The sequence below is a fragment of the Nicotiana sylvestris genome, chromosome 2 (assembly GCF_000393655.2).
Source record: "Nicotiana sylvestris chromosome 2, ASM39365v2, whole genome shotgun sequence".
NCBI classification, from domain to species: Eukaryota; Viridiplantae; Streptophyta; class Magnoliopsida; order Solanales; family Solanaceae; genus Nicotiana; species Nicotiana sylvestris.
This window is the reverse complement of record NC_091058.1, coordinates 39,216,914-39,232,172: the sequence shown is the minus strand read 5'-3', so window position 1 is coordinate 39,232,172 and position 15,259 is coordinate 39,216,914. Positions and strand designations below refer to the sequence as shown.

At 33.8% G+C, this 15,259-nt stretch overlaps 1 protein-coding gene across 1 annotated transcript; it reads left to right on the top strand.

Moving 5' to 3' along the window:
- Positions 1 to 488: 488 nt before the first annotated feature.
- Positions 489 to 1,700, top strand: LOC104225675 (uncharacterized). The gene is made up of 2 exons (XM_009777526.2): positions 489 to 1,023; positions 1,117 to 1,700. The coding sequence occupies exons 1-2, from the start codon at positions 489 to 491 to the stop codon at positions 1,698 to 1,700; spliced, it is 1,119 nt and encodes a 372-aa protein (XP_009775828.2).
- Positions 1,701 to 15,259: the final 13,559 nt, after the last annotated feature.

Below are 15,259 nucleotides of genomic sequence, written 5' to 3'. Positions count from 1 at the left end.
TTGTAAAGTGTATGTAGGTGTATTTTGTTGTATTTGTGAATTTTTACTTGACCTTCTCTGTTATGCGTTTTTATTTATTATGTATTAATAATACATGTATTGTTGTGGAGCATTATGCTAGTACAGAAGAATTGAATATAAAATCAAACTGTATGTAGATGTATTTAGCTGCATTTGTGAATGGTTACTTGACCTTCACTGTTGTTCTTTTTTAATTTTTATGTATTAATAATACATGTATTCTTGTGGATTACAATGGCTCTAACTGTTTTTTATTAAATGTATTAGTTGTATTTAAATGTATGCTTATAAGTATAGGTATATTCAGACATGTTTAAATGTATAACAGTGTATATATTTGTGTTGTATACTACTATATATATATATATGCAATAATATATTCAAATGTGTATGAGTGTATTTTTTGTAAGTATTTATACTGATCGTATGTGTAATGGTAATTTCGTTGCTGCTATGCATTATTATGTATGTCAAAAGATTGTGCATGGAGGTTTAAGCCTTCTAGCATTAACAAATCACAATTATTCAAAGTGAGAGAGTTCAATGATAAGCATACATGTCCGTTGAAGGATAAAGTGTATGAGCAACATCAGGCAAGTAGCAGCCTTATAGGTGGTATGATTAGGCCCAAGCTTACAAATCATAAGAGGAAATACACCCCAAAGGATATAATTGATGATGTGAAAACAAATTTAGGCGTGGATGTTAGTTACATGTTGGCATGGCGGGCTAAAGAAAAGGCAATGAATTTTTTGAGGGTTGAACCGGCTGATTCATACAATAAATTACCAGGATACTTGTATACAATTGATATGACATATCGTGGTTCGCACATTAGAATGGTAAAATCCCCACAAAATGAGTTCAAGTATGTGTATATATCCTTGTATGCCTTTATAAAGGGGTTCGATCAATGTAGACCCATTGTGGTTGTGGATAGAAGCCACTTAAAATCGTATTACACTGGGACTTTCATCTCAGCCAGCATTTTGGATAGTGCAGGTGAGTATACTGATTATAATAAAATATTATAATATTACTACATATTAAATATTGAAATACATATTTATAATATGTATGCAATTTTATTTACAGGTCATATACTTCCACTAGCATATGGTGTTATTGATTCAGAGAACGATGCTACTTGGACGTGGTTCTCTGAGCAATTCAAGGAAGCATATGGTGAGAGGGAAAGCATGTACATTGTTTCAGATAGGAACGAAAGTATCATCAAGTCTGTATCAAGAGTGTATCCAATTGTACCACATTTTGCTTGTATATGGCATCTTTGGAACAACGTATATAAGAAATTCAAAAAGAGTCATTCAAAGTTGAGCGAGATATACTTCTCGACGACAAAAACATACACACAAGCTGAGTTTGACAGTCTAATGGAGAAGGTGGAGAAGGTAGATATTAGGGTGAAGGAATACTTGGAGTTAGCTGGATACGAAAAATGGGCTAGGTTGTATGCACCTGTCAATAGGGGATGGACAATGACGTCAAATATTGTTGAGTCAATCAATGTCGCACTTGTGTCAGCAAGGGAATTGCCAATATACGACCTCCTCAAAGAATTTAGGAAACTGTTTGGACGTTGGAATTGCAACAATCGGAAAGAAGCTTTACATACATACACAATGCTTGGGAAAAATACCAGGAGATGCTTGCCTTGAATGAGGCAATGTCTACTGTAAGTTGCCTTTTATTTATGTATCTTCTTCCTATATGTAGCCATGGTACAAGGTATTTAACTGTATATATTTCAAGGTAGCAATGGACTTTGTATCCTATATTCATTCAAGACTACTCTCTAATATTCTGCCAACATTCATATAGTATGTATTCTAATATATTCAATGTATTTAACTGTATATACGTGTATGAATTTGAATTCTGTATATATGTACAAATATGTTTGTATCTAATACAGTTGTATTTTAATACAATACATATTATGATTCTTAAAGCTAAATAAATGTCTAATACTCTATATTAAAATCATATTTAATACGTCTATTCTTTGATATATATATGATTTGTTTTTTTTAAATGTAGGCGGTGCCATCGACTGAATATTTGCATACGGTGAATGATGAAGGAAGGCATTACACTGTATGCCTCTTAGAGAAAAAATGCAGTTGTGAGCGATTCCAAGTCGATGAATTACTGTGCCCACACGCTTGGGCTGTCCTGAAGAGAAAGTTTCTAATGCCAGAAGATTATTGCTCTGATTATTACAAACCAAAGTCTGTTGTAATGACATATAAGGTGCCCGTGTATCCTTTGTCGGACCGAAAAGAATGGAATATACCAGCACATATAGCATATGAAGTTGTATTACTACCCAAATGAAAAAGACCTCCTGGAAGACCAAAGAAGAAGCATGATAATCCGTTCATTGAATTGCTGCAGAAGAAAAATCAACATTCGTGTAGCATATGTGGGCAAGAAAGACATAATAAGCGTACTTGTAAAAATGCTCCACGTAGAAATTAGTTCACATTCTGACTTGTATTAATGCAAAACATTTTATCATAGATTCTGGTGTCATTTCGAATATATTTGAATATACTTAGTTGGTGTATTAAATCTGAATACGTAATTAAAATACGACTATTATATCTTCATTATATATGAATATAGATGAATATAATCATTGAATACATATGATTACACTCAGTTATATACATAGGATATGATTGTATCATAAAAAGATGTAATATTTCAATAAACAGAACTGATGATTTTGTTTTGGATACATATCGTATATCAGAATTGAATATGATTTATGAATATTAAATACATATATTCAAATACATCTGAATACATATTAATACAATCTGTTATACACATATAGATGTCTAAATATATATTGTACAAGAGTCTAAATAGACTTGAATACATATGAATATAAATGAATACAGATGAATAAAATCAGTTATATACCTAAGACGTATTCAAAATACAGCTGAATACATATTAATGCAATATATTATATAAATATGAAGGTCTAAATACACCTGCTGAAAATATGTGAACATAATCTGGTGAATACATATAAATACAACTTAATGAATATGGATAAATATATCATGTTGAATATTGACTGATACAATAAGTTGAATACATATCAATACAACATGTTGCATACATACTAATACAAACTATTGTAAACATACAAAAAAACAACAGGTTGAAGGACAGATGAATTCAGAAGCACAAAAACAGTCAATACATTGATTGGATGCTTGAAATGATAGTATATAAACACTGTTGATACGGTTAATAAATTAATTTTTTTTTGCTAAACTAACACCATCTTTACCAACACACTATCCAATAAAACAGTATTCACAAAAACTCCCATCGAAAATTACATTCACCTAAGACTACTCTAACATTATCTTAACCGACGTATAAGAATCAGTGATGTGCCGAAGAATCTTTGAAGGTGCTTCGCTCTCGCTTATGGCATCAGCGTCTATCTTTCACATAGCATAGTCCCAAAGGAGGGCACCATATCTTTGACGGAGTAAATTGGCATCAAATTTTATTTGTGAAACCAAACTAACAGTGCTCAGAAACTCTGTGCATGCGCGACATGCACCCCACAATCCCTGAAAGAATACATCAAAACAATTACAAACAATTCATATTATTAGAAAAATAATACAAGGAAAAGGATTAAACACATACATGCTCCCGGAATTTTGTTGAGACAGATTTGAAATGAAAACAACATCAAAGGGATCAGTTGGTGCCTTGTCACTGTATGCTGAGTCATGAGTCCAATCTATGCCTTGCTTATCTCTGTAAAAACCACTGATCGATATACAGAGATACACACTTAGCTAGCTTATCTATCTCTAAAGCCACATAGGCATCATGCAATGTTGATCTAATGGAGTCATACACTTTGATACATCAGAGACAACTGCCAATACCCAATGCAGTTTTTCCTTCAAGTTGACTGGTATCAAGACATTGCCAACAGTATGCCATGGTACATTAGCCAGCAATCTGTAGCCCCTTATGTATTCACATACCACATGTGAGCACGTGATTTTTTGCCTCATACGAATTACTCCAAAAGAATTCCCAAAATTATGTCTTTTCTTTAATTATGTGTTATTTTGAGGAATTATTATGCTATTTTCTTGATTATTTGCATTGTTTGTGTACATGTTTAATACATTAAAAATACAAAAATAAAGTATTTGCATTTAGGATTTAATTTTATATATTTTTTAGATTAATTAAGTAAATCGTTGTTTTACAAAAATGAAAAATTCAAAAATAATGTATTTTGCATTTTTAGTGTTTAATGTCGAAATTTCGTGATTTTCTTTTTGATTTGGTAAAATAATATTGTGTTAATTATTATTTAGAGTTAATTAGTATTTTTGATAGGATGATCTGGTTTTATAATTTAATTTAGGATTTTAGTTTTAATTTTTGAAAGAAAAAGGAAGAAAAGAAAAGAAAAAGAATTAATGAAAGAGAAAGAAGTCAAATTTGGGCCAAATTCAATTTAATTCAAGAGGCCCAAATCAAATACACCTGAAATCCCCCTAGTCCGGCCCAGACCCGTCCCAACCCGGTCCATCACCAGACTAAACCAAACGACATCGTTTGGGCATGCTTTAATCTGGGCCGTTGAATTAATTTGATCGAACGGTCCAGAGCTTCACCCACAACCCGAACCTGACCCGATTCCTGAACCGGTCCAACCCTACTCGATTAAAACGACCTCGTTTTAATTATTTATTCAATCAGAACCGTTAGATTCCAATCATCCAACGGTCCTGATTGAATCAATAATTTTAATATATATAATTACCCAAACAGATCTCGCACCCCTCAGAACCCCCCCCCATCTCATCACTCATCTTCCTCACCCAAACCCTAGAGACCAGCCGCCACCATTCCACACCGCCTTCCGGTGGCGGCGCCGACCTCAATCTGCCTAAAAATTACACCATAGAACCCCCTCACTCCCCTCATGCCAAATCCCCACTCTTTTTTCCTCGAATCACCCCATAACTCTTCGAATCTTGGATCGAAGATCGGACCCCGAACCCTAGCCTACCCAACCAGCCCCAAATCGATACCCCAGAACCATCTCACTACCCTCTTTCCAAATCCCCACTTCACGCCCTTCGAATGACACCAGAACTGTTCGAATCTTAAAGGAACCCTAAAATCCCAAACTCCAAATCGGTTAGATATTTGAAGGTTTTGAGGTCTAAATCGACCTTAGTTGTGTGTTCTCAGTCGAGAACACTCGATTAAGGTCTATTCCGGCTTCATATTCAAAAATTGAAGATCTAATTCAAGATGGGGTTCAATCATTTGGAGGTAAGTGCCCTAATTTTAGTTTTTCTAATTCTTTTTTATTATCTTCCTCTAATCCTTTCTTTTATTTTTAGAATGGTTACTTGGTCGGATTCGATTTGTTTTTTTTAGTTTAGTTTTTGTGTCGAACTAAAAATTGTTCGTCGATTTGGTCTGGTTTATTCATGAGCTTCTTTAGCTATTATTCATGTCATCTGAATTCTTGATTTCTTCTGTTAATTATGGTAACCTTTGAGTCCTTCATATTCTAGGTTTAGTCAAAATAATTAGGATTAGTTTAATAATTTGGTTTAAATTCTTGTTTAATTGTGTTGATGAGAATTGATTAGTATAAGTTTAAAGTAGTCACTCAATTGAGAAGCTTCTATAATGGTAGGGATAACAATTCACTACTGAATAATTTAAAGCCATAAGAATTGAGTGGAATCAAATTTTTATATATTGAAAGGGCATTCTGTGAATCCTAAGGGCATTTCTCATTGCCTATTTAAGAAAACAGAACTCATAGATATAGAGGAGGGAGTCCAAAGGAAAAAAAGGATATAGAAGATAGAGTCTGGTACTCTGAAACACATAGGAGGACATTCTGAGAGACAGGGTGATAGAATCAGAAGTGAGGAAAAACTGTAACTACTAAAAAAACTACTACTATTGCATTGAGCTTTTCTTTGATTTCTAAAGTTTTCGATTTCTGAAACATTTTCTGATTCATCTGGGTTTAGAATGGCTGGAATTTTAGTTTGTAAAATCTTGGTTTGAAGTTCTGGCCGTGTTTTGTTGAGTATTGCATTTCATTTCTTGGTTTAAAGCTGATTTTCTTGGTTGTCTCTACTGTTGAACACTGTTTTTGCTACTGTTCTGCTGGTGCCTCCTCATTTCCTGTGTTGTTTCTTTCGAATTCCAGGTACTCTTTTGAACTGTGGCTGGAAATGATGCCTGACTGAGTCTCTGTGTGAAGATCTGTAAACTGAGTTGAAGTTAAAATGATAAACATTAGTGTTGATTACTTCTTGATTCTGCCATTTTTTATTTCATGTTTGCCTAGTCTAGCTTATTTTGCATACTCCATTTCCTTGATATTACATTTGTTTTAAGTGATGGATTTGGACCTTGTCTGAATGTAGTTGATTCAGGAGTATTTATTTGGACTTAGTGTAATATGTGTTGATCCAATGATGTCAAAATGTCACTTAGTTCTGCTTCTGTTTGTGTGTGAGTTTCTTGCATTTTAAAAGGGCTTTCGACTGGGTATAGAATGAAAATTTCTTGTTGAAGCCATATTGTCAAACATATATATGTGTTTCGAGGTCCTTACAGGTATTCTGATAGAAACTGAAGTAAGAATTGGTTGTGTTTGATAGCTAGGCTAGTTGTGTGAACGATAATGACATTCTAGGGAAGATTCATTCAGTATTTCAATTTGAGTAATGATTGGTGATAGGTCTGTTGTTATTTGGGCATGGAATGTTCTATTTTGGCAAGATAGGGAGATCGTTTGTTGTGTTTTGTTGAAATAATTTTCACTAGGAATTGCATATTCACTTCATAAGATATGTTAACATTAAAATTGCTTTGCATTTGAGTCAAGGATTACCAGAATTGGTTCAAACTCAGATTTTCTTGAATGATGTAATTTTCCTCAAACATTGGCGCTGGATCGTGAAACTGGGTTGCCTTCTTTAGCCAAGTTATGCCGAATTTCTTTTCAGCGATGGGATTGTCATCTGGGCTCATGTCAAGCCCAACTGCTTATTTCGCTGGTCATGTAGTAACTGGCAGGTTGGCCGTTGGGCCTCTAATCAGCCTGGGCATTTTCGTAATCAAACATGGATCGTCTATTACTAGTTCGTTGATATTTAAATTTTAGCTTAAACATTAGCACAAAATAAGTAAAAATCCTCTTACGTTTTTTAATCAACTAGTCATGCTCATTAATCAGTTGAGGTGTTCCACATTTAACATAAACAGTTATGGATCTCCCAATTAAGTATAGAAGTTAGAACAAATTGAGATATGTTGTGCCAAACAAAATTACAAATGCATGGCCCTATACTAATTTCTTATGATTTAGATACAACAAATAACCAATTATCCTAATTTGCTTTAGGCACGTTTAATAGATTATCATAGTCATGGACACATTCACGTGACATGATTATGATCTTAAAAACAACACGAGGGATGAGTTCACGCAACTTCAACTAATTTTTCTTAAATAAATAAATGAAGCGTTATCAATTGGGGACACGTTCACGTGACATGATTTTTGACGCGCCAAACAAATGGGTACATGTACCCGTGACCTGTTTCAAGATAATTTGCTTAACTTAAAAAGCGGTAAAAGTTAATTTCACATAGGATCTATAAATCAGTAATTAAATAATTTTAACAAGCCAATTATGATCAAAGCGGCCGTGCTAGAACCACGGAACTTGGGAGTGCCTAACACCTTCTCCCGGGTTAACAAAATTCCTTACCCGAATTTCTGCATTCGCAGACCGTAAATAGAGTCAGTTTTCCTCATTTCGGGATTTAAACTGGTGACTTGGGACACCATAAATTATCTCAAGTGGCGACTCTGATTTGTTTTTATAAATAAACAATCCCGTTTCGATTGTCACTTTATTTGGAAAAAACTCCTTTGTATCTATGCTCCTTCTCGGGTGTAGGAAAAAGGAGGTGTGACACCACATCCTCTTCTTTGGCTACATTTGCATTACTATCTGTATCAGCATACCTGTCGAATATTTCAACTATTCTTGTCTTGAATATACAATCAACAGTTGTATATTTGAAGTTGGGTATTTGGTTGTACTTTACCTTCTTTCTTAAGTAGTAAAAGAGGACATCAATATGCTACATTTAAAATTGAATACATAGCGTCAGTACATTGAAGGAAATTCAGAAAATATCAACTGCTGAAAACAGAATTGAACACATGTATTTGTATGTTAAATATCAACTGCTGAAAACAGGTTAGTAAAATTGTATGTTACATACATAATGCCGAATACATGTATTTATTTGATAGCAGTGTACATTTAATAAACTGAATATGAAAGGAGTTTATCTTACATTGTCATTCCATAGTTTACCGTCAAATGAGAGAAGGTAAAATCAATTTTTTGAAGTGACTTGATCAACGCCAAAATCCAACGGTATATTCAATGTTGACTTGTTCTTTTTGTAATAGTTTTCCAAATCACTTCTACAATGAATTTCAAAATACAATATTTCTATTATTTAAATTATAAATATATTGAATAGACATACAAAGTAAAAAACTTACTTTTGATAATGTTTAGCGAGAAAATCATTGCGAACCCATTTCTCATACTCCTGAATGACTAATGTAGGATGTGGTCCCGAAATCAAATCATCTTCAAATATGTGTTTCTTGTCGAATATGGGAGTCAACTTAACTGAGGTACCTATTGTTTAGTAAAGTCATGAATACAACCATTTAATTATAGATACAAGGGGGAAGAAGATCATAACTTTATAATACATTATTTTTAGATAATTTATCAATCTGCGGAGTCGAAGTTTGACTCATAAGGCGAAGAATATCATCTACTTGGACGTCGATTCCTATGTGAGGCTAATGGGGTTGCATCTGCTGGATGTTTTGTTGCATGGTGTATCACAATTCTAGCTTCTGGAATTTGACTTGGAAGAAACTTGTCCGGTAACTCAAACTGTGATACATGTACTTCTTTGGATACACATGTAGGTGGTATCATACACAACATCTCAAATGTATTATTCCCATAAACTAGCTTCATCACAAACAGGATTAACATTTGTATTCTGTTAATGTATACAGATGTATATGAGTGTTTTATAAAGTGGAAAATAAACATAAACACAACTACATACATATTACAGTTACTATATTCTGCTACTGTGTAATGTAGTTTCAATTATAATAAGTACTGTAATCCTTTAATGAATATTGTATTCTGTAAACCTTAATACAACTACATTTAGATTATGTTGTACGTAGTTGTATGGAACTATAGGTTGTATGCAACTTGAAAATACAGTATACATTAACAGAATACAGCTTGAAAATTAATCATAGATACAACTACATACATGTTTTAGTTTATATATGTATTTATATAATATTGAATACTTATGTATAACTTAAGTAACATGTATTTACTTGTATTTCAAAATATGTATGGTTTGGTATAGATGATTAATGTGAATAAATAAGAAACATATAGTCTTATTATATTCATATAAACATAAACTAACAGAGGTTAAAAAATATTAACCTCCAAATTCTCGTTGACAATTATATTACTCTTTGGCTGGCCTTTGGGATTATCTTGCACGTCGACATCATGCGACATTTAAATATTATAATCGCGTGTCACTGTGGGCTGATTTACTTTAATCTGGTCAGAAATCTTCTTAAAGTTTTCATTGATTAATGTTCTTAAAGACGTGAACTCGCCCATCACCTAATCAAAACATAAAAAATTAGATAGGTGTTGGAAAAATATATGAATATTAATTGACAAAACTGTAATGTTTACTAATGGCAGACAAAACTCACGTAGTCTTTGAATGAATTTAGATCATTCCTCAAAGAAGATACTTCATCTGTTTTAGAATCTGCCGATTTCTTATCATGCAAAACATTTTGATTGACTTCAGATATACCGGCATTGGGAGTCTTGGGTTTAGTCTCCGCCTCTGAGTGATCTATAATCTGCTCTTTGCACTTCTTGTGGGGCAGAGATGAAGAAGGTCCAACACTTGCATCATATTTCTTCTCAAGCTGAAGATGCGGTGTAGGACTAAAGTCATTTGAATCATCCGAACTATCTGCATGCTTGTCTGAATGAGTATTGGTAGGACTGGTATCTACCTCAATGACTCCCATAGGAATCTGAATAACAGCAAGCTCTACATCGCTTGGTTGGATGTCATTTTAAACAATCTGAAAATTGAAATTGTATGTTATGTCCAACCTATATTTACTTTTGATCACTGTATTGAAATGTATATTGTGTACAACTGTAGGCTATATGCAAATGGAAATTATAGTTTTTATAATTATTCATGGTGTACTGTATATGAAAAATCTAGGTTGTATTTGTCACACCTCCCTTTTCCGCCCCCGCGAGGGGTGAAGGAGTTTTCTCCAATTAAAGGACAGTCGAAACGGGGTTTGTTTATTTATTTCAGAGTCGCCACCTGGGAATTTTATGGCGTCCCAAGTCACCGATTTTAATCCCGAATCGAGGAAAATATGACTCTGTTTGTCATTCTGCGAACCAGAAATCCGAGTAAGGAATTCTGTTAATTCGGGAGAAGGTGTTAGGCATTCCCGAATTCCGTGGTTCTAGCACGGTCGCTTAACCATTTTTATACTTGGCTTAATTATCTCGACTTACTGAATACATTTTTTCTTGTTGCATGATTTTGTTACCGCTTTTGTTTAGATTGTTTACAATTATAGACCTTCCTTGAAACGAATCACGCGTACGTATATTCGTATTATATATTTTTTAGAAATGTAAAGAATCGTGTCACGCATACGTGTACACAATAAGATTGATAATATTTTTTTATATTTTTTATTATAAAAATATATTATGGCCGAAATTGCGCGTGCTTAAAATAAAATTACGATCATTCGTCACTCTTGTATGATTAAATAGTGAACTTCACATCTCGGGTTATATGAAATTAATTTTATATCCTCCGAAGAACCCTCTTTTATTAAAAGTTTGCTCGAAATTGCGCGAACGCATAATCCGAACTGCCTTTAGAAAAATGTAATTAGGTCACGCGAACGTATCCCTAATTTCACAAAATATTTTTTGATGGTAATATAAATTCTCTACAACTGTTTATTATGTCCATTTATTTTTAAATATGAAAACCATGGGAAATCACCAAATGGAATGTCTCGAGATTTCTTAAAAAATTAAAATTTATTAGGTGTTGACCACAGATTATATTTTAAACGTGTGAATTATATACCTCAAAACTATTCAAATTAAAAGAATAAATGAGATGAAAAATAAATAAATAACGTGCAACTAAAACTACCATTTTATCGTGAATACGGTATATGTATTTTGTTTATGTATTTTTAGTACTTGATAATTATATGCACAAGTTATTTATTATTTTCCTAGGCTTAAGACTAAGTGTATATGTTTAAGGACTTACCAAAGCAAATTACATGTAAAACTAGGAAAAAAAATTTAATTGATAACCAAACTAGTAGTTTTCGAAGAATTTCCATTATTCTACTCGGAGCGAACTTTACTTTGTATATCTTTGACTTAAAATGTTGCAACTAGTATTCATAAATCCGACCTTCTTTTATACAACTTGTTTTTAGTCCAAAGTTCTAATTATTTGGTTAGTTTGCTTACGATGATCGAGTTTGGGATAGATAAAATTAAACCAATTTTTATCTCGGCTTATGCAAGCTATTTACAAATACTAAATCTATACTTTGTAAAAAAAAATCATTGACATTATTTTTATATACCATTTTATAAGAAAATGGGTTAATCGCATTCCTAAATAAATGGCCATTTGTTGTTAAGAAAGAAAACTAATTTACAAATTTGATTAAATAAATTGACATTATATACCGCAAATACATATCTAAACCTTTAGGAATACCCCAATATCTTTAAACGTAGCAGATTATGTCAATTTTCCTCTCACTTATGGTTATACACATAACTATTAACATGCCATATACAAACAAGAAGCCCTTACATCAACTAGATTTAACAAAAATCTGATGTTTGACGAGATAAACGTGCAGAAAATAAAAAAAAAAGGTAGCTCCTGTTTTTAAAGAACACAATAACAATTTCGGCTTGATTTCAAGCTTTGATCTAGATTTACTTCAAGGTTCAAATGTCTTTACCTACCTGGAAATGAGGGTAAAAGAGGTAGTATTCAGCAGTAGCAGCAAAAGGAGCCCAACAGCAGAAATAAAATGCCAAACAATTCAGCAGATTTGAACAAAACCGACAGAAACTGTGAAAACCAGACGAACAGTAGCAGAAATTTTAAGAAAATTTCAGATTCAATCAAACAGTATCACCAAACAAACCCGTACAGATATGAGGAAACAATATTTCTGATTTTTCTTTCTTTCTTCTCTATTTCTGTTCTGTTTCTCTTTTCTCTATGTGTGTGTGTGTTCTTTTTTTTTCTGCTTTTCTTTTTCTGCTTTTCCCTTCTGTCCTCTCTTTCTGTTTTTTTTTCTATTCCTTTTGTCTGTATCTTCTCTTTTTGTGTTTTTAATTCCCCTCTTTTTTTCTGTCTTTCTGTATGTATATCTCTCTCTCTATCTATTCCTGAAATCAGTCCCAACACCCCCTCTTTATACAAGTCTGCCTCCTCCCATCAGTGCTGCCTGGTCCCTTTTTAAATCAGAAATTTCCCACTTCCCTCATTTTCAGTTTTAGTTCCACTAAGGATACTTTTTCCCCTTAATTTCAGCCCCTTCCACTTTCTTTGGTTTCCCATTATTGCATTAATTAATACCCTATTTAACAAAGCACTAACACTAAAGTATTATCCCAACTATTTCATTCCCAAATTGCCCCTAAAAAAACCTTAAACTGCAGCTTTAACCAACAGCAGTAAGTTTTGGACTGAATTTTAACTAAAAATGCAACCTTCTAACCCAATAATATCTTATTAACACTTGTAAAACTGAATTCAAACCAAAACATTAACACCACACAGAACTCAACAGAATCATTGAAGCTGAAATTGAAACTTGAATCAATATGCACATGAATGAAGGTAATGTGAATGCAGGTTCATTGTCAGCTTAATGACAATGTCCTGAAACTAAAACTGAAATATGCACATGAATACAAATATCAGGCAATCAAATGGCCCTGGATCAAAAAACATTTGACGAACTTGCTGACTTAACAAACAAGAGTGAATTAACTGTCGAAACTAATTAACGGACATGCTTATAACAAACTGATACCAAACAAACAGACCCCAGACAATTTAGGCAAACAGGTTGTTTCAATCAGCGTTAACAGGAGCAAGAATTTATAATAAGACAACTAATCGACGAACTTAATCGAGTTGATTACACACATTGTAAACAATTACAACAAACAGAAACAATGCTATAATTTGATCGAATAAACGGGTATAGTGGATATGAGACAGAATCAAGTAAAAAAATAGGAAAATTATACAAATTACTAAAACAGGCAATAATACACACATAGGGTACAAAAGAGAAGTAGGAAAAATACCTCTGAATCTTCAAAATTATACGGACCCAGGCTCAAAGTCAGACCTAAGCATTTTGAGGCCGAACAGACTTTAATTGAAGTGTTCTCAACATAGAACACCTCGATTAAAGTCTATTAGGCCCCAACCCTTCAATTGAGAACACCTCGATTAAAGTCTGTTAGGCCCCAACCCTTCAATTAATTTGGTCAGATTCCATGATTGGAATTTAGGGTTCCGTTTTTTTTTTAGTTTTCGGGTTTGAACATTTCAGGGCAGATTTGAAGGGAACCAATGACGACTTAGGGGTGAGGGAGGCTTAGGGGTCATTTGGTATGAATTTGGGATGGATATGGATGAGTTCACGTTTGGCTCGAATCTTCAAATGAAGATTCGAGAAGCTCTGAGATGATTCGAGCCAAACGGTTTGAAGATCCGTGTTGGGGGTGGCTGGAAGGTTACTGGGTGTTGGTTTGGTGGTCATCGGAGATGGTCGTGTCCTCAGTCCCACCTTCGATTTAAGATTCGAAGAGCTGGGGCCTGATTCGATGGGAGTTATGGTGATAGTTGGGAAGAAGAGGTCGAGGGGGTTCAGGGGTGTTAAGGTGGTGACCGGCGGCGTCGTTGCCGCCGGGTTTCAGGCGAGGGGGAGTTAGGGCGGCTAGGGTTTGGGGTATCGTCTTAGGGACGATGATGAACAGGAGAGGGAGGGGGGTGTTTGGTTAGGGGGCTGTGGGGTGATGGGTTAGGCTTATATAGTAGAGGGGGAATTGATCTTGGCCGTTGGATCCATCACGATCTATGGCCAGGATCAATTCACTTAAAGGGGACGACGCCGTTTTGTTCAAGCTGGGGATGGGTTGGCCCGGGCAATGGGTCGGGTAGGGGATTACGGGTAGGGACATTGAATCTCAACCGTTAGATTGATTTAATCCAACGGCCTTGATAAAAAGTGACCAAACGACGTCGTTTGGTTTACCCCTGAGTTGGACTGGATTGGGGCGGGTATGGGCTGTGATTTTGGGCCTGATTTTCTTTTAAAACTGGCCCAATCCGCATTTCTTCACATTTTTGAAGTCTTTTCCTTTTCCTTTTTTTTAAATTTTCTAATTTAAATATAATTCCTAATTAATTGTAAAATCTAACTACAAATATTAATTAACACTTACAATAATTAACATGCAAATCAAAGAAAAAAAATGAAATCACATGAGGGCACATTTAAATGACAAAATTATAATAATTACATTTTTTGATTTTCTTTTTGTAAAACAAACCTGTTAATTCCTAAATTGAAAAACTAAATCCTAAATGCACATACAACACATATTACATTATATTATTTTTTTGTATTTTTTAAAAATGCATTAATAAAATTACACACGCACATATACCAATGCAAACAAACAGGAAATCCGTACAATATTTCCTAAAAATAACACATAATTAAAGAAAAGACCTAATTTTAGGAATTATTTTGGAGTAATTTGTATGAGGCAAAAATCACGTGCTCACAGTATTTAGATGTATATTATATGCATATGTATGTTGTATGTAGATTATAATGTATGTATTTGTATGGAATTGTTGGTTGTATGCAACTTGAAAATATAGTACATAT